Source organism: Lepidochelys kempii, chromosome 10, assembly GCF_965140265.1.
Source record: "Lepidochelys kempii isolate rLepKem1 chromosome 10, rLepKem1.hap2, whole genome shotgun sequence".
NCBI classification, from domain to species: Eukaryota; Metazoa; Chordata; order Testudines; family Cheloniidae; genus Lepidochelys; species Lepidochelys kempii.
Window position 1 is genome coordinate 63,471,124 of NC_133265.1, and position 23,778 is coordinate 63,494,901.

General features: G+C 41.5%; 1 protein-coding gene across 9 annotated transcripts in view; it reads right to left on the reverse strand.

Moving 5' to 3' along the window:
* DMXL2 (Dmx like 2) overlaps nt 1-22,988 on the reverse strand; it is a 105,304-nt gene extending 82,316 nt beyond the window's left edge. For 5 of the 9 annotated variants that reach the window (XR_012154000.1, XM_073303878.1, XM_073303883.1 and 2 more), the window contains exons 1-5: nt 22,718-22,988; nt 9,688-9,813; nt 5,734-5,805; nt 4,796-4,874; nt 477-636 (exon numbers count right to left, since the gene is read on the reverse strand). Coding sequence is in view for 8 of the 9 variants with exons in the window: in XM_073303878.1 (XP_073159979.1) it covers nt 477-636; nt 4,796-4,874; nt 5,734-5,805; nt 9,688-9,813; nt 22,718-22,804 (524 nt within the window). In the remaining variant the exon portion in view is untranslated. The remainder of the gene's footprint in view (nt 1-476; nt 637-4,795; nt 4,875-5,733; nt 5,806-9,687; nt 9,814-22,717) is intronic. The other 4 variants (XM_073303879.1, XM_073303880.1, XM_073303877.1 and 1 more) reach the window with 1 other exon arrangement.
* Between the last annotated feature and the right edge of the window lie 790 nt (nt 22,989-23,778).

The window sequence follows — 23,778 nt, forward strand, 5'->3', positions numbered from 1 at the left end:
TCTTTCAATTCTTGGTTTTTTTTTGCTCTCCTCACTTATTCCATCATGATATTCAAAACTAGCATTATTAATCACTAAGGGTGATTGCGTCTCCTGTCTGGGGGCATGCAAGCCGCTTGCACACACTAGCATGACCAGGGACAGCTGCCAGTGAGCCTGGTGCTCGCCCCAGTGGGCAGGGCTGCGGGCGGTTCAGCCACATTGGAGGAGCTGCCTGGGCTGGGCGCTGGCTCCTGCAACTCGACATGCTGCTGCTTTTGCCGCTGCGGTTCCTGACCCAGTTGCTGGCTATGGCCCTGCTGGTCTCGCTTGTTGTTGCTAGAGCCCTGCGATACCACGGATATCCGCTTTATATCCACAGATAAAAATTTTGTATCTGCGCAGGTCTCTAAATATTGAAATGCTTTTAATTGCACACATTTAAAATGCAGTCTTTTACATCTAGTTAACACATCTTAGATTACAGATTCACTTACTTGCACTGCCAGACACATTTCCAGTCATTCAGAACAGGGAGAACTTTATCATCTTTGATCTGACTGTCAGGATCATCCTCTTCTTCCTCTTCTTCTAGAATGTCACTACATGGGGGGGCCCACAACTGCAAGTTGTCAGTTGCTGTCAGGAGCTTGTTACCTAAAAGTGAGTAATATTAATTGAAGCTGTAGAACAGAATGAGGAACTCTGGATGCATTTATATTGGAAGATTATGTAGCGTATCCGATCTTGACAAGTAATTAAAAATAGCCTAGGAACACAACTTTATGAAGTCCATTTTGATTACAGTAGATTATTCAGACATGGCACACTCAGCTCCAGTTGGTTTTATTAAATTTTTTAGATTTTATTTTAAGCAAGAGTGCTTTTTTCCTGCTATTATGAATACAGTAATATGAAAATAATTGATATTGTTTTGGATATTAAACCATCTGAATTAAAAATAAACCAATAATTTTATAACTATACTGATTTCATATTTCCAAAAGACACAGCTACTGAGTCATACTACATTTAAACTTGCAAACGTTTAAACATTTGTAATGGCAGATGATAAACATTTGTTCTTCCGATGCCCAGATTTATTTCCCTGTATATCAGTAAGCCAACACACTATTTGGAGCTATTTAAATTAAAACATGTTTTGTTACTGTCTGTGATAAGGCCTTGTTATTCAGTCCATCCATTAGAAAATTTTGTAGGCTATCGGGAATTTTTTCTGCCAAAAACTCTAATTCCACAACCAGATGATGAAAAATGTGCAGATTTCACAAATATCACCATTGTATTAGAAACAAAAATTTACAAATCTCCCTCTTAAATTTTTTAGTGTGCAAGTTGAAGAAAACAAAGGGAGATTAAACAGACAAGTTTAGTCTCAAATATGGGTAGTTCTTGAATTTTTCCAGAATGTCAGAGGATCAAACTTCTCTTTAAAACTTATAACTTCAAAAGGAACTTCTGCCTTCCTGTAAAATGGGTTTCTATTAGAGTATAAATATTAGTTAGTTGTCCTTTCTCCACAGGTAATTTGTCCATTTGACAGTCAAAGAACTGCAGGGGGGAAAAAAATCTCCCAGTATAAGAAGTCATTGCTTATAGGCATACGTAGGCAACAGGAAAGTGACTGTCCAAGAATTAACATGCTAACAGACTAGTTAATATCAATAACCAATCAGGCATATCAATTACTAGGGGTACTCTCACAGAACCCATTTTACAGGGAAAGAAGAAACTTTTCCAGCAATCCATTCTAATGTGTTGTACACATCCATACCAACAAGCCCAATTGTGAAGGAGAAAACTAGACCTCTTGATTTTTAAAAAACTTACTACATTACTAAATTACAGCCCATAGAAAAATGTCTGTTGAAAGCTGGAAGGGCTGAAGTACTCACATCTGCTGTCTCCTATTTAGTCTTCCAGATGACCACTTTGCAATTTTTTTTCTCTATACAGAAGCCACTGGAATTTGCCCCATTTAAAATAATCATATCTGGCCACAAGAACCTGGTAATTAGCTACTTTCATTTGTAGAGATAATGAGAAAATAAGCCTCTTAACTGACAAGATCCACTCGCCATGAAAAGGACATAAGTTGTATTTGTAGTTGTATTATGTGTGTCTATATGCCTATTTTCTAACTAGGTACACTGTGGTGGCTGGAAGGAACTGAGGGATAGAGTCATTGTGTCTTATATACCCTCAGGTCTGAATGTTCAAGTACCACAAGGAAGTATGTGCCCAACCTCAAAGATCTAAGCTTTCTAGATGGCTCCTGCTAAGATGTGGAGTGAAAAATGTGGAGCGAAAAATGTGGAGCTGTGTAGGCAATGCTTGAAGAAAAGACTTGAGTTCACAGGTACTGATATGGTCTCTTGGACCCGCATTCTTAGCTTCAATTGTTTGCTGCACTTCATAGGGTGAAAGAGTCCTTGCAAGAGTGTTAGATACACTTCAAATATTTTGTTTAACATTGGTATTTTTAAGATACTTAACGCTTGGGTATCTAAGCATAATTAGGTAGGGGATCATGTCTTCTCATGCTGATGTAGTTGAGAAAGGAAGAAAAAAGGGTGATTCCTGCCTCCCCAAAGTTATCATCAAGCCAACCAGCAAGGATTCATAAATGTCTGGCTAGAATGTGACTTATTTTCTCAGGAAGAGATACAGACTGTTTTCACACTGATAGGCTTGTAAGGGGTGTCTGTCTCAACCCATACACTAGTGGGTTCTTGAGTGCCCCAATGTGGTGTGCCAGGGCAGGACCTTGGGTTTCCTTGTTAATAGCCTACGGAGGGGATTAGAGGCATAACCCAATCCTAAATTTAGTTTAGGAGGACTGCCTGGTCTTGGGCACAACTGATTTTGCCAGTTCCCTCAAAATTGTTCATGTCTTTCTTCTATTATGAACACGCTGATCACCCCTTAATCCATTTTCCACTCACTCTCCTGTTCTTAGTCACTTTAGAGCAAACTTGTACTTCATCAACCCTGACACACTAATCTGTATCTTTGTACAAACGAACTTAAGTTTCTTTGATCACTATAAAATCAGATGGTACACATTCTCCTCTGCTGTTCACAGCTGTAGCACAGATCCATAGTAGAAATATTTTTAACCTTGTGAAGTCATACTTTCCATTTATTTAACTATTTCCCATCAATAGCTTTTCCTTTTTGCCACTCAAAACATGTGGCACTTACAACATCCTTCAGGAGGAAAATGGTAATGTCTTGCTCTGAGACATGGAACTGACAAAACAGGAAAATGTACCCCTTTGTTAAGATGGACATTTTAAAAATAGTTTTCTCAAGTAATTGTGACGCTCCGTATGAGGGAGCATCCAGCACCCCCATGTTCATCCTTGTAAAATGATTGTGTGGTACCCAATGCAAAGTTTGTCATGTTGGGTGTCTTCGGAAGGCTCACGATGCACTGAGCACTGTTGTTACAGTAAGGTTATAATTTCATGTATGTAGTTATGAGGCTGAAAATGTAGACTTATGGCTTAAAATAAGCCCAGGCACAAACTCTCCAAGAGCTGAGACGAAGTTCACACCTCATCAGGGCATGTATGGGACAAACCCAGTCTCACAGGAACAAAGGATGCTGGCCTAGGCAGCAACAAAAGAATCTGTTGGACTCTTGAGGGGGTCACATCCCTTCCTTTGGTCAGTTTGGAACTGCAATGAGATAATCACCAGACTCTGAAAGGGGGGAGGGGCAAAGCCCAGAGGGAAGAAAGAACAAGATAAAAGGGAGACACATTTGCCATGCTCCCTCTTCCACCTACATCTACGGACACTACACCAAGCAACTGAAGTACTGATCAAAGGGAAGAGCCTGGCTGAAGAGCAACCACCCGGCCTGTGGTGAGAAGCATTTAAGTTTTGTAAGGGCACTGAAAGCGTTAAGATCAGCTTAGAATGTGTGTTGCTTTTATTTCATTTGACCGGTTATTTTTTGACTTATAATCACTTAAAATTGATCTTTGTTGTTAATCTGTTTGTTTATGCTACGTGAAGCACTGTGTTTGGTTTGAAGCATATCAGAGACTCCCCTTGGGAGAACAAGCCTGGTACATATCAATTTTTGTTAAGTTGATGAATTCATAAGCTTGCAGCATCCAGCAGGCATAACTGGACACTGCAAGAAGGAGGTTCCTAGGGTTGTGTCTGGGACCAGGGGTATTGGCTAGTGTCATTTGGTTGCACAATCCAAGGAGCAGCTTACATGCCAGAGGCTGTGTGTGAGCAGCCCAGGAGTGGGGTTTCTCACAGCAGAGCAGGGTAAGGCTGGCTCCCAGAGTCAAGGATTTGAGTGACCTAGCAGATCACTGGTCCAGATAACACCAGAGGGGAAGGTCACAGTAATGCACTATGTTTAAGAGTGAATACTATACACAGTTCAATAACCGGTCAAATTCCAAGTGTGACATAATGTTAGAAATTTTAAAACATAACATACATAGTTTTCCTATCAGAATATATGCTAATCATATCAGTTAGCTACCTAAGAGTGCAGTTCCTAAACTGAGACCTAGCATACTACATCTAAAACTCAAAAGTACTTGGCATAGCATCTTCATAAATGGTAACTGCAGTGGATTTTTAGTGTGATACTCAAGTTTATATCAACCTATGTACCACATGTAGTGTCCCTACCACAGTTTGAGAATTGCTTATCTAATACATATATATTCACACTCCAATTTCATTTAAATAAAAATTATTTGAAACTAGAATCATTCTACTGTTATAAATTTTGAACAAACGCTAATCAATTTCACATTACCTTGAGGATCCCATGCTAAATTGTAAGTCATAGAACTAAGGAAAAACTGCCCCGATTTAAGCCACTGAGACTTCAGTTGCTGTGGTATAAAAACATTAGGAATAAAGGGTTAGTTAACAGCAACAAAGCAATAAATTAACAGCATTTTTTACTTTCTATATGAAGTTACAAATGTAAGTTTCAGATTCCTAGTAATTCAATTGAAAATAAATTTAGATTGCTGAATCAAATATTTAATAACTTCAGAAGGGTAGCCATGTTAGTGTATAAGGTGCCACAGGACTCTGCCGCTTTTACAGATCCAGACTAACAGACGTATTGGAGCATGAGCTTTCGTGGGTGAATACCCACTTGCATCCGATGAAGTGGGTATTCACCCACGAAAGCTCCTGCTCCAATACATTTGTTAGTCTATAAGGTGCCACAGGACTCTTTGCCGAAGTATTTAATAATTGCATTCAACTGATTTATAATGAATAAATGCAGCACTAAAATTCTTATCAGCAGAAAACTGAACATTCACCATTTTGGTATGACGTTCCAAACAAATATGTACTAGCATTATTCAAAATACTATGGACTCGCTAAATACCATATCCCTGGTTAGGGAAGGAGGAATATAAACAAAAGAATCAGCCATGTTTCACTAAATAAAATACTCCTACAGAATAGGTGAAAACTAAGGAAAATTATATTTTCTAACCTTTATTTTCAAATGAGAGCTTTTTATTTTAAGGAATATTTGCTAGATAGATTGTTTAGAATAAAATTAATTCTGATTTCTCACTATACAATTTTCTGAACTATATGTGTTTTTAACTAACATTCCTCAGTTAATCTCCCCTGTTCCATTCTAATGGGGCTTTAACAAGTGGTAGGCATATTTTTATCTGCTCCAACAAAACAAGACATAGTTTAATCATGTAATACATACTTACACAATTTCTTTTGTGAGAATTTATACCAAGAGGTTCAAAAATACAAATAGCATTTCCATATGATGCTGCAATCTGGAACAGATTGAATGAGTAAAATGTTAAACTCAGGAAAAAAGTATAATAGAACTCTCTAGAATTCAGATACTCACTGAATTTTCAATAACTTATAAGCGTAGGTGCTAAAGGAAAGCAAAATTCATACAAACATTACTTAGTGGTGTTGTATGTAGAATTGATTGCTTTTAAAAAACATTGAAAAATACATAACTTGTTTGTTTTGAGTAATCCCATGTTAAAGATCTAAAGTAAACAAGAGACCCCGAGTACAAAAGGACATGTGCTAACTCCTGTTAATCTGCTATTACTTCAGAGTAGCTACTGTTAATGCACAATGGAAAGCTGCTGCCTTTGCTCTTTCTGCTCTTGCTCTACTTCACAGAAAACTAGTAAATTAATAATCAATGTTTGGGTCCTCAGTGTGATTCCAAGTTCCATTTCCTATCACTAAATATTAAATACAAGAATACAGGAGCAAATGTTATTCTGTTGCTGCTAGGTTCAGTCAATTTTGAGGAAAAGCCTGGTATATGGAAACAGAATACTGAACATACTATTGGAAACTTATTAGCATACTTCAAGTAGGACTCCCTAGTTTCTCCAATCTATTTCTTTCACAGAAGAACCACATCTGCAAAAGACTTTTTGGTTGGGAATATGTCTGATCATTGTGCTTATCTGCACTTCAAAAATGGCTGGACTGTTTTTTTAAAGTCTAAATTTTACTTAAGAAGATACATTAGGAGTTGTTTAAATACTTCCAATTTAGGACTCTAGTCTCTCCTGCGCAGAAATCTGCAAGTTTTAACCCATTTTCCTAAAAACTCCTATCAAACCCCAAAGTTTCATCTCACTTAAACTACAAAATCAGACATAAAAATACAAAAGTGTCACAGCACACTATTACTGAAAAATCGCATACTTTCTCATTTTTACCATACAACTATAAAATAAATCAATTGGAATATAAATATTGTACTTATATTTCAGTGTATACTACATAGAGCAATATACACAAGTCATTGTCTGTCTGTATGAAATTTTAGTTTGTACTGACTTTGTTAGTGCTTTTTATGTAGCCTATTGTAAAACCAGGCAAATATCTAGATAAGTTAATATACCCCTTGAAAGATCTGTCTACCCCCAGGAGGTACAGGTACCCCTGGTTGAGAACCACTGCCTCAAAGCACACAGAAGAGGCGGCAAGGAGTTCAAACCCCATGGACCTAGAATACTGCAGGATCCACATGGATTTCAGGGCCACCAGAAAAACATTCTTAATCTTTCCTTCCCCTTGGTACTGTGGCTCTAGTGGAGCTGCAATGTCAGGGACTCCCTAACAGTAACTGTCCTGCAACACTGCCTAAGACAGGGGTGGCAACGGCCTGCAGGTCACATCTGACTTGCCAGGCAATTTAATCTGGCCCTCGAGCTTCCGCTGGGGAGCAGGGTCTGGGGCTTGCCCCGCTCCCGTGTTCCAGTCAGGAACTAGGGTCGGGGGCCGCTCTGTGCAGCTCCACGCAGCTGCTGCTTCTGGGAGCATGTCCCTCCTCTGGCTCCTACATTGAGGGGCAGCCAGGGGGCTCTGCACGCTGCCCCCGCAGCTCCCACTGCCTGGGAACTGAGGCCAAGGGCAGCGCCCAGAGCTGCCTGGCCACGCCTCTGCGTAGGAGCTGGAGGGGGGACATGCTACTGCTTCTGGGAACTGCTTGAGGTAAGCACTGCCCAGAGCCTGCACCCGAGCCCCTCCTGTGCCCCAACGACCTGCCCCAGCCTGATCCTCTGAACGCCTTGATCCCAACCCCGGAGCACCCTCCTGCACACAAACACCTCATCCCCAGCGCCAACCCAGAGCCAGCACCCCCAGCTGGTGCCCCCAACTCTCCCATCGCACCCCAACCCCATATCCCATCCCGGAGCCCCCTCCCACAACCTGAACTCCTCATTTCTGGCCCCACCCCAGAGCCCGCACCCCCAGCCAGAGCCAGCACCCCCGTGCCCCAACCCCCTGCCCCAGCCCTAATCACCCTCCGAACAGCTCGTCCCAGCCTGGAGCACCTTCCTGTACCCCAAATCCCTCATCCCCAGCACCACCCCAGAGCCTGCATTTCCAGCTGGAGACCTCACCTCACACCCCACCTCTGACTGCACACCAACCCCCTGCCCCAGCCTGGAGCCCCCTCCCTCACCCTGAATTCCTCATTTCTGGCCCCACCTCAGAGTCTGCACCCCCAGCCAGAGCCCTCACTCCCTCCTGCACCCCAACCCCAATTTTGGGAGCATTCATGCCCCACCATACAATTTCCATATCCAGATGTGGCCCTCGGACCAAAAAGTTTGCCCACCCCTGGCCTAAGGCCTTGTCTGTCTATATTACAACCAAATTTGTAATATGGTCAGTTGTGTCCACATAAAACTTGGTCAATACTCAGTTGTAACTCTGTTGGAAATTACATTGGGTCTGCACATTTATCAGGATTCACTATGCTAGTACACATATTAAGCATTTCTAGGTACTTTTAAAAAAACACACACTTGCACCACTTCCCAGAACACAGGCGTAAATGGTTTCATTGTTCCTTGACTAGAAATGTGGCTTTTCTTTTAGCCACTTTAGACACTACAGGAGGCATGGCCAGTAATAATACATAGTTTAAATGTAGTACAACTGATTATAAACTATGCCATTAAAAGGGAACCTAAGCCATGGTGATTCTTTTAATGTTTCAAAGCATATGCTATTTTAACTGCACACTTCCAAGAGAAGTGCTTCTGATCTCTTGTATTAGATTTCTAAACTTTTACTAGAATGTGCTTTTTTGGCAGAAGTCTGTCATAAGCTGGGCTGACATACACATATCTGGTGCACTGCAACCACATTTACTGAAATTATTTATAAATGTTCTTTTTTTCAGTGTTGTTTGAGAAATGAATGTGATTATATACGCTGAAATAAATGAAACTGTATTCAATGCAAATGAATAGTAATGGAAAAATTACTTGCATACACAGTATTCTACTTTTAATAGTTTTCAATTCCTTGAGCCACATGGTCTCATGATTTGAGCACCAAAAAATACAGCCACTTTTGACAAAAACTATTTACTGACATGCCAATTTACAGCATCAAGTTGGTTCTATGGAGAAAATCTGCAAACTCCAAAAAGGGGCATAATCAGAATAATAATGTGTTGGGAGGTAGGAGAAGAGGAATACTATATGTTACCCTGCAAAACAAAGTAGTGTAAACTACTACAGAAAACTAGAATCCATTTAATTCTGTTTTAAGTAACATTTAACTTGCTGTTGAAAGAAACACATTTTGATGCAGCAAAATATAAAGTTTTTAGTTGATGTCTAAAGTATCCAAGAACCATCTGCAAACAAATGAGAGAGTATGGTCTTCATCCCAGAATATACTGTGTTCAGAAAAGTTTGCTGTACTTCTTCACATTTTATGAGACCCCTTACAAAATGGGGTCTGAACCTTTTTGCTACAAAGAAAAGCATGTGGCTTTCAGAATTAGCTGTTGATGCATCCCTTGCTGATATTCAGACACATACAAATGAAAATTTTTAAAAGTGGCATAAATTATCTGAACATGAAGAGCTTTTTCTACTTTTAAATAGTGGAAAAAAAAATTTAAATAGAAACATATTCAGGTAGCTGAAAATGGGCCAAATTCAGTTTTATCAAACTTTCAAAAATAAAACACTTTGGGCTAAAACAAGAATCATTACTTTTAACCAAAAAAGACTTATTTAGAAAGTTGTAAGTATCCAAAAATAGGTCCTTAGCATGAAATTACCATCTCAGCAACAGCATCAACATGTCAAACAGTGTCTGTTTATACATTTCATTTTTAAAACTTTATTCAGACTCATTAAAGACCTTACCCTGCCTTGTTGCTGGGAGCACTCCACACAGCTGACTTGGATGTTTCCATGCTTAGCACCAGGAATAATCTGCACACATTCAAAGTCGTTTGCCAGAACAACAATATCACAGCCTGAGCCATATGCCTGTAATAGTTTTAAATAAATATATAATCTAATGTTAATCCACAATGGTTACATTTTAGTAAATTAGTTTTAGAATTATTACTTTTTTTCAAAGTGCATTATGATCATGAATACACACTTAAATCTCTACCTCTATTCACACTAGTAAAGTACATTAGCTTAACATACACAGTTTACTCTTGAGAGCATTCTGCGCCAAAAAGTTAAATTCTGAACCAAAAAATTAAAAATTCTGCACACAATATTTTAAAATTCTAAAAATTTTATTTGTAAAATAAATGGGGAGGCTCCAGCATGGCATTACGGAGCACAGGCCACTGGTTGCAGAGAGGTGGGAGATCACTGTGCAGTTCCCTCTGGGACACGGACTCGGTGGTGAGGCTTCACCCAACCCTGACACAGTGCAAGGGCTGGGCCTGCCCCACCCTGCCCTGGAAACACACCAGGGCCCTTCCTCTCTGTGCCAGGTGCAGCATGTGGGGGCAGGCAGGCTCAGCAAGGCAGGATCCAAATTTGGAGGAGAGATCCAGGTGTGGGTTGAGAGAGTTCTATGTAGGGCAATCTTGGTGCGGGAGGCTCAGTGGGGCATATGGATGTACAGGGGCTTGTTGGAGGGTTCTGGGTGCAACAGTAATGGGACTCCACAGGGGGGTCCAAGTGAAGGTGGTTGGGGCTCAGTGGGGGGGGTCTGGGTATGGAGGAATAGAACTTGGCAGGCAGGTCTGGGTGTAGGGGGCTCAGTAGGGTGGGGATCCAGGTGCGGGTGGCTCACTGGGGTGGTCCAGGTGCAGGGAGAGTGGGGCTCATCGGGGGGATGGGGGATTCTGGGTGTGAGGGGGAGTGATGCTTGGCGGGAGGGCATGAGAGGGTCTGGATGCATGGGGGTTAGGTGGATGGGGGAGCAGCTCCCTGTACAGGGATCCCTCCCCCTGCAGCTGAGAAGTGATGGGTGCAGTAAGCATGGGAAGGAAGTTTGCAGAGCTTCCTACAGCTAGGGGAGAAATCTGGGGGTGGGTCTGACATGGCCCTGGATGCTATGCAGTCCTGCCAGTTCCCCAGTCCCACCCCCTGACCCACAGCTATTTACCTCTCTGCCAGCTGCCCTGGGCACCTGAAACATACTGGTGGGGAGGGTCGCATGACCACTCTTGTGGCTTCCCCTTGCTTCCCCATCAAACTCATTTTTCTGCAGGAAAACAAAAATCTGTGGGGGACATAAATTCTGCATGTGCGCAGTGGTGCGGAATTCGCCCAGGAGTAACAGTTTGCTCCTCACCCCTACTACAGCTGCTTTGTGCTGATCCAGCTGGCTCAACCAGCCCACTGAATATTCTCTCAGCCAAAGTTGTGTACAGCCACAGTAACTTATTATGCAACCCCTTCACAGTGGTGCAGAAACCATGGAAGAGGAAAGGGAGGTGGTTGGGGTATGCCTACACCTCAGTAATCCTCAGCTGCAGGAATGTCCAGTAGGTTGTGGGCAAAAAAAGCCAGATGTAAATCAGAGCCATCAGACCTACAATTGAGTACAGCTCAGTAGGATGGGATCATCTGGGATGGCTCAATTATGCTCTGATTCTGCACCACATAATTCAGTGGGAATTTTCAATGGGAAGCAGTATCAAGTCCTGCAGACTTTTTAAAACAGTACTTTCTCAGACCCAACCAATGAAGTCACACTATATGATAAATGTAAATTAAACTAATAGTATTCCACATCTTTCTTGCTTTCTTCCTGTTTACTACCTAAACATGCATCTGAATAAAATATTAGAACTGAACATAGTATAGAAACCTCTTAATTCCTTTCTCGCTGCAACTATAGTAACAAGCAACAGTAATATATTTTTAGTTTCCAAACAGGGACATACATACACCACTTCCTGTCTGGCAATTATGCCAATGATTTTGCATCTTCTATACTAAAGATGTAAAAAAAAAGAAAGTGCAAGAATACTGAACTATAATATTCTGTACCTTGCTACATCATTTCATAACCAATGTTCATTGTTTTATAAACAGATTACATTGTATAAGTAGAACTGGCAAAATAGACAAGTGATTTACATTCAACAATTTAATATGGCCCCTTTATAGGCTATGCATGATCATAAACAACTAATTGTGAATTGTATAATTGCAATTCTATCAAGGGATTTGGTGATGTCAAACTACAAACAGCCACTTGAGTTTTTCTTCTTGTGTGGTCACCAAACTCCTTAGGATGAAATTACAGACCGTCCCACATTCTCTCAATTCAAAATGTGTCTTTAATTTTACATCAGTCTTTTACTTCTCCAGCAGGACTAGCTCCAGAATGCTTCTTATCAGCAGAATGTGCCTGATATCATGCCTGTGAATTATCAGAATGTGTCAGTAAGAGGAATGGAAGTGCCTTCTCACCTGTGAATTATATAGCTTTGTACTGTATGTGTGAAATACAGATACCTGTGTATAAATTAAGTCTAATATAAAATGGATAAAGTTCATCCTATTAAATGGAGAATTTTCTATTCTGTTTTCAAGGGAAAATAATGATATTCTTCTCCTGCATGATTTTTTTAAAAGAAGCTTCCATTAATTGTTTACCATTTCCCTCTAAGACCATATTCAAATATTTGTGCTCTGTTTCTAAAATGGCAATGTGGTCACTGTAGATAGGACTTCCCACAGTTCTTTTTAGAAATGAAAGTAGTGCCTAAAGACAGGCATGAAATGTACCCTTCATTACATAATTCTACTGCTGCTGATTTTTAAACAAAAACAGACACTAAAAAGTATAGCTGATCTCCATTCTTTTCAGGAAGTTAGTTATGGGGGGGGGGGGGAAACAGACAAAAGGATAGCTAATTGAAAAGCTGTAAATTTCCTTAGATTAAAAAAAATGGAGTAAAAACAAATACTGCAAAATAATTACCTCAAGAATTAAATTCTGAATTGATTTCTCCCTTTAATTTTTTTTAATGTATAAGGATTCTCAGGCCAACAATTGTTTTTTATTCAGATTTATTTATTACTGAATAGATTTTTTTTACTATTTAAAAAGTGAAGCTTCTATTGATTACATACTCCAAATATCTCACATTTGGGATTTTCTGGGTTCTAATAAGTATACTTTATTAGCAGAGTGTAAAACAACAAACAAAAGTTTACTTCAGGGATCATGTATAATATATTGCATCTTCCACAGTACAAAACACACATACCATATGGTCTGTCCAAGAAAACGTTATCAGACAATGGCTTGCTTGTCTCTGGTAGGAAATGACTATATTTATGTCTGCCAGCTTTTTACCTGTTATGGTGTTCCGGTGAGCCCTAGTCACTCTGAATGATCTGTTATACTTAACACCCATATCGTAGCATCTGTGTCACACAATGTCGGTTCTTCACATCCACTTAAACTAAATAGCTTTTATAAACATGAACTAACCACAAGTTCCATTTTCTGAAAATAAAAAAGTTTGCTATTGACTCCACTACAGTATCTAGCCAATTTGTTTAAAATTAACAATGCCCTAGCCCTTATCAATTATTTTCTAATCATTTGTCTGTATTTACACATGTATCTTTTGAAGCTGTATCTTTATAAACATAGCTTATTTTACAGCCCAGATTTAAATTGTTTTATCAAGTTAACTTTCCTCTTGCTTCTTTCATATTAGAATTCAACAACTGATGAATTTCAAGTTAGTTCTCATGGTGTTCAAAGCAGATTAAATTATGGCCCCACTGCCACCAATGGGACTGCAAAGAATGTGAAGATTCTGGAGTTCATCTCATGTCTGCAGAAACGCAGACAATGGCCATAGATAAGTACTGGTGGTCAAGTTAAGGGGACAATACAGATGTCAAGGCCAGTAACCAGGCTGGAAGAGGGTCTTCAGATGAGGAAATCTGAAACAAAAGACTTGGAAACTGTTAAAAGCACAGTCCCTAATGAACATGAATAGAGGTAATGTCTGCACGGAAGCAGACTCAAACTCTGGCCCCAAGAAGTAAAAGTATTTGGGATGTGTTGGGTCAGCCGAACTTCGAGGTATATGTTAAGGTAAGACATATGCATGGAGGCCTTTTGTTGTTTAACCATCTTCTCTGAAATTATGTTCCTGTTAACTACAATTTACTTTTGTTTTGAAGAAGCTGTAACAAGTCACTACATTTACTTTCTGGTTACAGCACCTGAAAGGAAAATTCTTGAAAAGACTTGAAGATGCCAAACCCAGTTGAACCTGGTGAGGAAAAATAGACTTTAAATAGAGGTACCGTACCCTGGGGATCAGGTCTGCAAGTGGGAGAATTGTGGGCTTCCACCCCAGCGAGGTAAAACCTTAGACCTCACCAAAAAGAGACTTAAGAGGGGTCACTGGTTAGCTAACACTAACCATTACAGGAAGTTTTGCCACTAACTTCCATGAAGCCAAGATTTGACCCACTGTCTGTAGAAGACCTTCTGCTACCAAAATACAAGGACATATATTCCCCATTGTCTCTATTTCAAACAAAGAATACTCCTGCCTCCCTCCTCCTTTCCCTTCAAGTTGCCAGATAGTGCATCTACAACTTGTTATATCAATGGATGGCCAATGGCACATTAGATAACCAAGAAAATTACCCAATACATTTGAAGAGCCAGAAATGGTAATGAGTAGGTTTTGCTAGCCTAAATACAAAGCTAGACTCTTAATTAGCTAAGAAATTTGGACCCTTAAAAATTGTATTAATTATTCAAAATGTCATGAGTGAAGCTACAGGAAACTTAGAACCAAGGTCTGCATACATTTTTGTGCATGCAACTTCTCTCCTGCTTTGTAAGTATATCTGTTGCAACTGTGTACACAAACTAGAGATGTGGTTACACACATGGCGCTAAATATCCACTGGTGCACAAAAATGTCCAATTTGCATCCTTTTGCAATAATCAGATATGCAAAGTAGGCATACAATTACATACACAAAAAGTAGATTTTCAAAACTTTACAAAGTAATTGTTGCGGCCTGTGACTAATTAGTCACCACCTCATCGGGCCCAATGAGGGATAGCTGGCCTCTCTAAAGGCCAGCAGCAAAGTTCAATAGAGAGGAAACGCTAGTAGTGATCCTGCAAAGACTCTGGCAGGAACCCAGGAAAGGCTAGAGAGAAGAAACCACAGGGAGAGCAAAGGCTCCTGCAGGAGCCCCTGAAAGACAGGATGGAGAAGGAATTGCAGGAGATAGTGAAGGCTCCTGCAAGGGTTCCATGGAAGAGAGGTAAGAACAAAGATGAAAGACTGATTGGGGTCCTGAATAACACAGCAGCAAGCCCACATGGGCAAAAGGCTGTTTGTTTTGAGAGCATATAAAGCTGTACAAAGCCCAACGTGTGGGGAGAATGTTCTGTGTCCCATACCTCTGATTGGAAAAAATAAAAGGCCAGGTTGGGAAGATTGGGAGTTAGACCATACCTTGGTTGGGAAAAAACAGACCAGTGGCCAGAGAAGCTGCTTGGGAGGTGGTGACCCCATGACAATAACCTTCCAAATAAAAGGAGTACTTGTGGCACCTTAGAGACTAACCAATTTATTTGAGCATAAGCTTTCATGAGCTACAGCTCACTTCATCGGATGCATACTGTGGAAAATACAGAAAATGTTTTTATACACACAAACCATGAAAAAATGCGTGTTTATCATTACAAAAGGTTTTCTCTCCCCCCCCCACCCCACTCTCCTGCTGGTAATAGCTTATCTAAAGTGATCACTCTCCTTACAATGTGTATGATAATCAAGGTGGGCCATTTCCAGCACATTTCCAGGAGCGTGGGGGGGGGGAGAGAAAACCTTTTGTAGTGATAAACACCCATTTTTTCCATGGTTTGTGTGTATAAAAACATTTTCTGTATTTTCCACAGTATGCATCCGATGAAGTGAGCTGTAGCTCATGAAAGCTTATGCTCAAATAAATTGGTTAGTCTCTAAGGTGCCACAAGTACTCCTTTTCTTTTTGCGAATACAGACTAACACGGCTGTTACTCTGAAACCTTCCAAATGTAAACTTATAGTGTTGTGTTCCTGAGTCAATAGCGCACAACTCATGTGCATCTACTGCAGTTTTACCAAAGCTATAAGGAGCAGAAAGTAATGACACTGGAACTATTTATTGAGAGGATATCATAAAAAGAGGCTGGACAGGGCTAGATGAGAAGACATACCCTTACCCAAACAGCAGGCAGAAGGATGGAGAAAAAACAGAGTAGAACACTTCCTGTTAGGAAGTGTAGGAAGAATAAAAGAAGCACTTCCTCTTCTAGTGCTTTTTCCAATACAGTTTTGATCTTTTCAAGTAAGTGGTAGAAGCCTCATTGCTTGGAAGTGCTGGTACATTACTAGACAACAAAAATATTGAGAGAGGCTTGTCTGTGCTCAGTTAGAATTCATTCCAATGATCAACCTTTAAATTATGTCTTCAGGGAATTTGTCTTAAACTGCTGTTTGAGTCTGTAAAATTGGCATTGAAGAGTTCCCAGGCAGTACTCCCAATGCCCTTCATCTCAAATCTGCTATTTACATGTACAAGGATGTTTGTTTTTTCTAACTGCCAGCCCTGCTAATTTAACCTGGGATCTGAAAGTCAAGCTGTGTTCTGATGTACCACTACACCAACCCTAACCAAGTGAAGAGTATTATACAAACCATGTTCCTGTGCATCTTTAGGTAAAGATTTCTCAATTTTAACTTAATTATGCTTATTGTAGCTCTAACAGCATTTATACATTTTGTTAAGATTTTCTGGCTCTTGTATTATCTCGCACTCCCATCATGCTCTGTAATTCTAACCAAAGTAAATACCTCCTTTTTTTAAAATGCCTTCCTCTCTCACTATTTCCTGTGCCAAGAAGCTAATATTTTTGGGCTAGATGTATTGTATTTCATCATGCTTTGACGAAGTAGGGAGAAAGGGGAAGATAAGCAAAAACAGTTTTTGAACAGAATTGACAAGTTGAAGACCTCTTTCTGAGTTACTTATCTTCTCACCCCTTTTCTCTCCTTCCCTTCTTTGGCAACAGTACTACAAATGACTGCATGGATGGACACCTGCATCTGCAGAGGACCCTTGGTTTTTAAATGACCCTGTTGAAGTTGGGCTTTAAACTGCAGGATCAGGGCCTTATACTGTAAACTCTTTAGGGGCCAGTACTTTGTTTTTCTTGGTTTTGACGAGGTGCATTTTTACTTGATTTGCGGCAATTTTTGGGTTTTGAAAAACACTTTCTTAAAGCACATGTAAACTTAACACCAACTGTTATTAAAATCCCAGCATCAAGCAAATCTGCCTTTGCTTTTAAAGCAATCTTCCCTTCTTAGCTGGTGTACCTGCAAAATTAAAAAGCTTTCACTCAAATAAGCGTTACATACTTTTCTGGACTGCAAGACACATTCCATATATCTGAGCACAAGTATATCTGAATTTTGTGCTACATTCAATACATTGACTGTTAGAAATTCCTAAAATATAGTCTAGTTATACTTAATACAACCCCCCAAAAAATCCATCAACTGAGATTTTAACTAATTCTGGCCTTTTGCTCCTTGAGTTGAATTACTCAGAAGCAGCTCACTCTGCAGAAGAGGAAGTGTCCTGTAATATTTAATAGTACCCTCTCCCTCTTATTTAGGAGCACAGTTGACTGTCTCTCCTTTGAGTCAGTCATGTTTAAGCCTCCTTGGCTAAGAGCAGTGGCAACAACACAGGAGCTTGAATACAGTAGTATATTGCTATTGGGAACAGAATAAAAATACACTAGGGTGGCATCAGGGACAGAGGAGAAAGCTATAAAGGATACAAAAATGAAAAACAAATACTGGGGAAAACAAGGTGGTTGGATCCACAATGATGAGAGCAGTAAAGAAACCTCAAACAGTGTCAGAAAACACAAAAGGAAACTAACATCAGTTTTATTTCTAGTCTCACTGATATCTTCCAAAGAAAACTCTGGCAATTGCTACTCCATTTAGAAGCAAGGATGACTTTCAAGATCCACAAGCCACTAACAAGCTGCAGTTTGCCAATGTTCTTGCTAAGGGCCAAGACCTGAATCTATGGAAGTGAATGATGACAGAGCTATAATTGAGTTCAATGGTGGCAAACTTGACCCTGGGAGAGCAGGATTTCTGACGCAAACTAAGAGTTAATTACTTAAAAACAGTTAATCCATTACCTCCATTCTTAGATATTAGGAAGGGAATAGGGTATGTGTGTTCATTCATAAACCGCTTCCTCTCAGCTGCCTTACTGTTAGGTTCTGCAATTTAAATATCCAGAGTTGATAAACTATTATTTTTTCAGAACTGTCGTCATCTCATTGTTTATTATGAAAGCTTATCCTCTCGATAATACAGCTAGCCAGAAAACAAATTCTGTTTTACAAATATTTTCTAGGTTTTGAAATCTGTTTTTCATTCTGAGGAATGAAAATTAGACCTTTTTAAAATTTCTTGAAGAAATATGAGCTGGAGAGACACCTACCCCAGAAAAGCCAGCAGCCCATTGGTGAGGGTACTCACCTGAGCTGTGAAATACCCAAGTTCAAGTAACTGCTCCAAATAAGGTCCAGCAGGGACTTGAACCTGAATTTTTCACATCTCAGGAGTGTTTCCTAACTACCTTCCTATAGTGCCAGTGTCTTGTTTGTTCTGACCCAATGAATATTTATCTATACAGAGTGAAACAGTGCCAACAGGAGAGCGACTATAGTCTGAATCAGGCAGAGTGCCCATGATATCTCTCTCTCTCTCTCTCTCATTTTTTACCAGAAATTCCAATCTGAACTTGACAAAAGCTGTATTAAAACGTACGTTTCTGAAAAATTTAAATTTCAGTGAATTGTTTTTGACATGTTTGGGCTCATATCCTGGTCTAGAAGTGAGGGTTTCTGGAAAGATAAAATAAGTCACCATGGCCTGATGAAATACATCCTAGAATACTCAAGGAGCTGACTGAGGAGATATCTGAGCCATTAGCGATTATCTTTGAAAACTCATGGAAGACAAGAGATTCTAGAGGAATGGGAAAAGGAGCAGATATAGTGCCATTTTATAAAAGGGAAATAAGGATAACACAGGGAATTATAGACCAGTTAGACAGCAGCCAGAAGATTTAATCTACTTGCCAACAGTGTCTGAAGCTTGTGCAAAATTGAGGGTGCAAATTAATGGGACACTTTCCCAGTATTTTGAAGCCTGGTTTACACTTAAAAGCTTTGCTGGCATAGCTATGTTGGATTAGGAATGTGGGGGGGTAGGGACATGACTAATTGACAACCTATGCTAGTAAAAGCCCTGGTGAAGATAGTTATACTGGAAAAAGTCCATGTTTGGGAAATGTATAGCTTGTATCAAAGTAAAAGGACTCTTGGTACAAGCTGCATCTCCACTTGGAGGGTTTGCTGGTATAGCTATACACTACAAAGGATTAGCGGGTAAACAGGCCTCATACATATAGAAGTTTGAGGAGTAAGAGACAGACTTCAGAATTCACAACCCCATGAGATGAATAGAAGAGTTCACACAAATATGAGAGCCCCATTTTTCATGGGAAGTGTGGATGGGGGAAGCCTCTTGTAGCAGGACCACCGCAGTTGTACTGTACATGATGATGTGAAGCAGGATTTCAGCAGGCTATGCAAGGAAGCCACTACCCCAGCACCTGTTGAGCTCAGCTGCACTGGTACTCTCTGAATACCACTATACAACAGGTATTTGGGGACAGGGGTTCCACTAGCCAACTCCCCTCCTAATTGGAAGGATCACAAGCAGAGTAAAGGATACTCTTATCTCCACGAGTGGAGTAGGAGTACCAAGCATGTTGGGGTTGGTCAAGGGGCAGGAGGGGAGACATTCTTTCCCGTAACCCAGGACTAATTCTCAGTGCACTGCTTGATCTGTATGCTCTGGTGGGGGGACAAGTTGTGGGCCAGCAGGCTGTTCCCACCTCTCCTCTGTTTCAGACTGTCTGCAGACATCTTTTAATCATTAAATGAAAACATTTCATTTAAACAAAGTCATTATACAAAAATATTGTAATGACTTGGCTTAAGAGGGCACTAGTGTCCTTAAGAACTGTTTTGTGTCTGTCTGCCATGTCTTACCCAAGTTCAATCTTCTGTGTGTATTGTAAGATTTTTGGGTCACGCCACTGTAGCAGAAGGGGAGTTGGTGAGTTAGCGGTAGTTTAGCTGTAGGGTAGAGGGTGGTTAGCAGGGGGAAGGGAAACCCAGGGTAGAATGTAGTATGGGTTTGTGTGGGGTGGGTTGGGTTGCGTACATGGTTCACCAGCCAACACTCCTTCTCTGGAAGTCATATGCATGCACCCATGCAAGGCGCGAGTAAAAGTGCTGGGAAAAGGCTGCAGCAATAGATGAAAGTGGAGGGGGGGTGGTTTCAGGCTGGCAGGAAATAAAAGAAAGGGCAGTGCAACTAGGGTCAGACATGCACAGAGTGGAATTCAGGGTGAAGAGTACTCTTGTGTGCGCAAAGACATTAAGTGTAGACCTAACTAATACATCTGAAACACGGAAAACCATAAAAGAAGCATTTTGGTGCAAATCACAAATTGTGTGGGGAAAAATAAAATTCTGTGGAGAACATGAATTCTGAACAAATTCTGCATTGCACAGTGGCACAGAATTCCAGCAGGAGTAACTGTCCAACCTCTCCTGTTACCTCATCTGTTACTAGCTCCTTCATCAGGAGCTATGAGGTACATAGAATTATTAGAACCAGCCAGCAGAAGAGCTAAAATGGGAACTCATGGGCCATGTCTATGCTACAAAATTATGTCGACCTAATTTACAGGAATAGCAGCTAGAGCCCTGTATAGGGTAGGAGCCCATGACTGCATGCCAGATTTCACAGGGGAGATCAGATTTCATGGTCTGTGATGCATTTTTCACAGCTGTGAATTTGGTAAGGCCCTACCTATAATAATACTGCACTACAGGTGTGTATGGTGCTTAACAAAAGAAATCAACATTAACAGGTCTGCCATAGGCCCTGAGCCTGGAATGAGTTCTGCACAGGAAGACCTTTATGCTTGCACAAAGCTTATTGCAGGCTCAGGGCTTAAAACAACAAGAAATAATACGCCAAGAGTGAAATAAGACAGAATGGGAAGCAGAGAGTTACAACAGAGCAAGATCATGAGATACGTTTTCTCTTACATATCACCTGCTAGTTCCTTTTTAATTTAACATAATAAAGTTGCAGACAATAGCCAGAGGAGAGGCTCAGGTTCTTTTCATGTAATTCTACAATTAAAGTGAACCATATAATTTTGCATTTGTCTAAAACAAATTCGGTATTTGGTATTCTTGGAAAATCGACATAACCTAATACTGTATTGCTTAAGCTGCAAAAGGATATAATTTGTTGTGAGTGTTGTAAAACTAACAGGTATTACCAAAAATAAATTTTATCACAATGACAGCATATTATAAACTGACTCTCCAGGACATTATAATTGAAAGAACACTATAATATGATTTTATATGACTGTCAAAAGTAACAGCAGCCATACAATGCCCTTAGATGTCAGTAGCCCTGCATAGCAGCACAAGAGGGAAAATGCTCAGTCTTAGTTCCCTTTGTATCTTGTAGCTTTTTAACCATCTGTTATTAAAAACAGTTATGATAAGACCAAGCAGGGTTTAAAATGTCCTATTAGTCTGCCCACAGTTATTTTAGAATAAAAATGATGCTTTATATCACTTAGCTAAGAACTAGTTCAGGCCTGGAATGATGGCTGGTAAAGGTTATCACAAAACCTAGTAAGACAATTCTCCCTCAAATAGTAAAACACTGATTAAATTATATTGTGCTAAACACTGCAGAAGCTGATCCCTCATTGAAATCAGATAGAGCCACATCATAACCCAAATCAGTGACAATTAAGTTTACATTAAAATGGGGGAAAGAGAGGCCCATGGATGGTAAATAAATAGACTCAAAATATAAATTACTAGGCTCTAACAAAGTGTTTCAAATGTGTCTTATCTGTTTTCACTTATATTAAGGGAAGCTTTTAGTAAAGGAATAAATATTTAATTTTTCAATGCCTCATAGTAACAGAAGACCAATTGCTCTCCAACAGCAGATTGGGTATTGGTTAGTCTCTAAGGTGCCACAAGTACTCCTTTTCTTTTTGGGTATTTAAGAAGATTGTTCCAACTGAATCTTCCTTTTCATCGCAAATAGTCATACTATTAGCTATTTTATTCCTTGAACACAAAATCAGGGACATGTAGTTGATTGGTCTCCCTCCCTCTTTCATTTTCACAATGTCAGGTGGGCCCTCAACACTAGCTAGAGGTGACAAATGCATCCTTGAATCCCAGCCCCAGTCTGCTGCTGTGTTCTGGGAGAGTAAAACAGCAGATCCCTCCCTCCCTTGCTTCCCCAAGTGGGCGCTAGGGGATTGTTGCACGGGAAACAGACACCAAAGGACTGAATGGATGGGTTATTTCCCCTCTCTCCCCACTCACTTTCTGTACTGGAGCATCTCAATATGAATTTCCCAGCCTACCATGAGCGCATAACTACCCACCACCATGCACCTAGTCAGCACCACTGCCCCAGCTATAATTACCCGCCACTTCATTACCCCCAGCTAATTGTCTCACCCTTCATTATCCCATCCCACTGCCCCAGCTATAATTACCCGCCCACTTCATTACCCCCAGCTAATTGTCTCACCCTTCATTATCCCATCCCACTGCCCCAGCTATAATTACCCGCACCCTTCATTACCCCCAGCTAATTGCCTCACCCTTCATTATCCCATCCCACTGCCCCACCCTTCATTACCCCCACCTAAACCCCTCCCCGCAATCCCGCCACCCCCGCCCCACTATCCCCCGCGCCGCCCTCACCGTGAAGGGGGTGTCCCCGACGCTGCCCACCGAGTAGCAGTTGTCCCCGGGGTTGACGGCCCCGGTGAGCACCTGGTGCAGATGCATGGCGGCCCCGCAGACCTACAGGCTGCGGCGGGGACGGCCGGCCGGCCAAGCTCCCCGGGGCCGGCGGCGCGGTGCGGTGCGGCGCGGCGGCTGCCAGCACCGAGCAGGACCCGGATGGCTCCGTGTTCCCTCCCTCCCGCCGCACCGAACGGGAAGTCACCGGCTCGCGCGAGCGCAGCCAATGGTGATCCGTGGGGCGCGCGAACCAGGTGAGCTGGCGCGCGCGCGGTGCACTCGCCGGTGGGCGTGGGCGTACAGGGCCGCGGCGCGCGTGCGCGCTAGGTGGGGGGAGCAGCAGAGTGCGTGGGACTGCACCCCAGGTGTGTGCGTGGCACTGCGCGCGGCGTGTGCACCAGGCCCTCTGCTGGCCGTGTGCCGGGGATCTCCCCTCTTCGGCGGGGCGCGGCCTGGGATCCCGAGCGAGTTCCGCAGGGTGTGGGAGCGCGTGCGCGCGCGCACACTCGTACGCCCGCACCAGCCCCCAGTGGAGCGGATCTCACCAGGGTCCCTAAAGTAGGGCTGCAATGGGAGCAAGATCTGTGCAACTACGGCCTGAGAGGAGATATTTAATGAGATACAGCCTGAGCTCCCCGCCCCCACGCCAGTGTTCAAAATAGTAGGAAGTGGTGGTAGAAAAATCTTTTTCTAAATTATCAAAAGTGCTGAGACTCCATTAAAAGGAAAAACTGCATGAGCCTGGAAGAAAAGTGAGACAATCTGCTGCTGAATTAGTAAAGGGGGTTTTAACAAAGGGGCATGAGCTAAAACCTCAGACGCACTGTGATGCCCTGTCCTGGGCAGAGCTTTGATTTTAAGGTGCTTGTGGTCTCTTGTTTATTTGCACTACTGTAAGTCTTATATAGCTTTTGATGCCCCCAAAATATATTGTGCATAGTGCCTTGGGGAATTTGCTTCCACCAAGCACCACCCCATCCTTCTCAGCTTCCCCCACAGGTGTATGCAGTCCTCTGGAA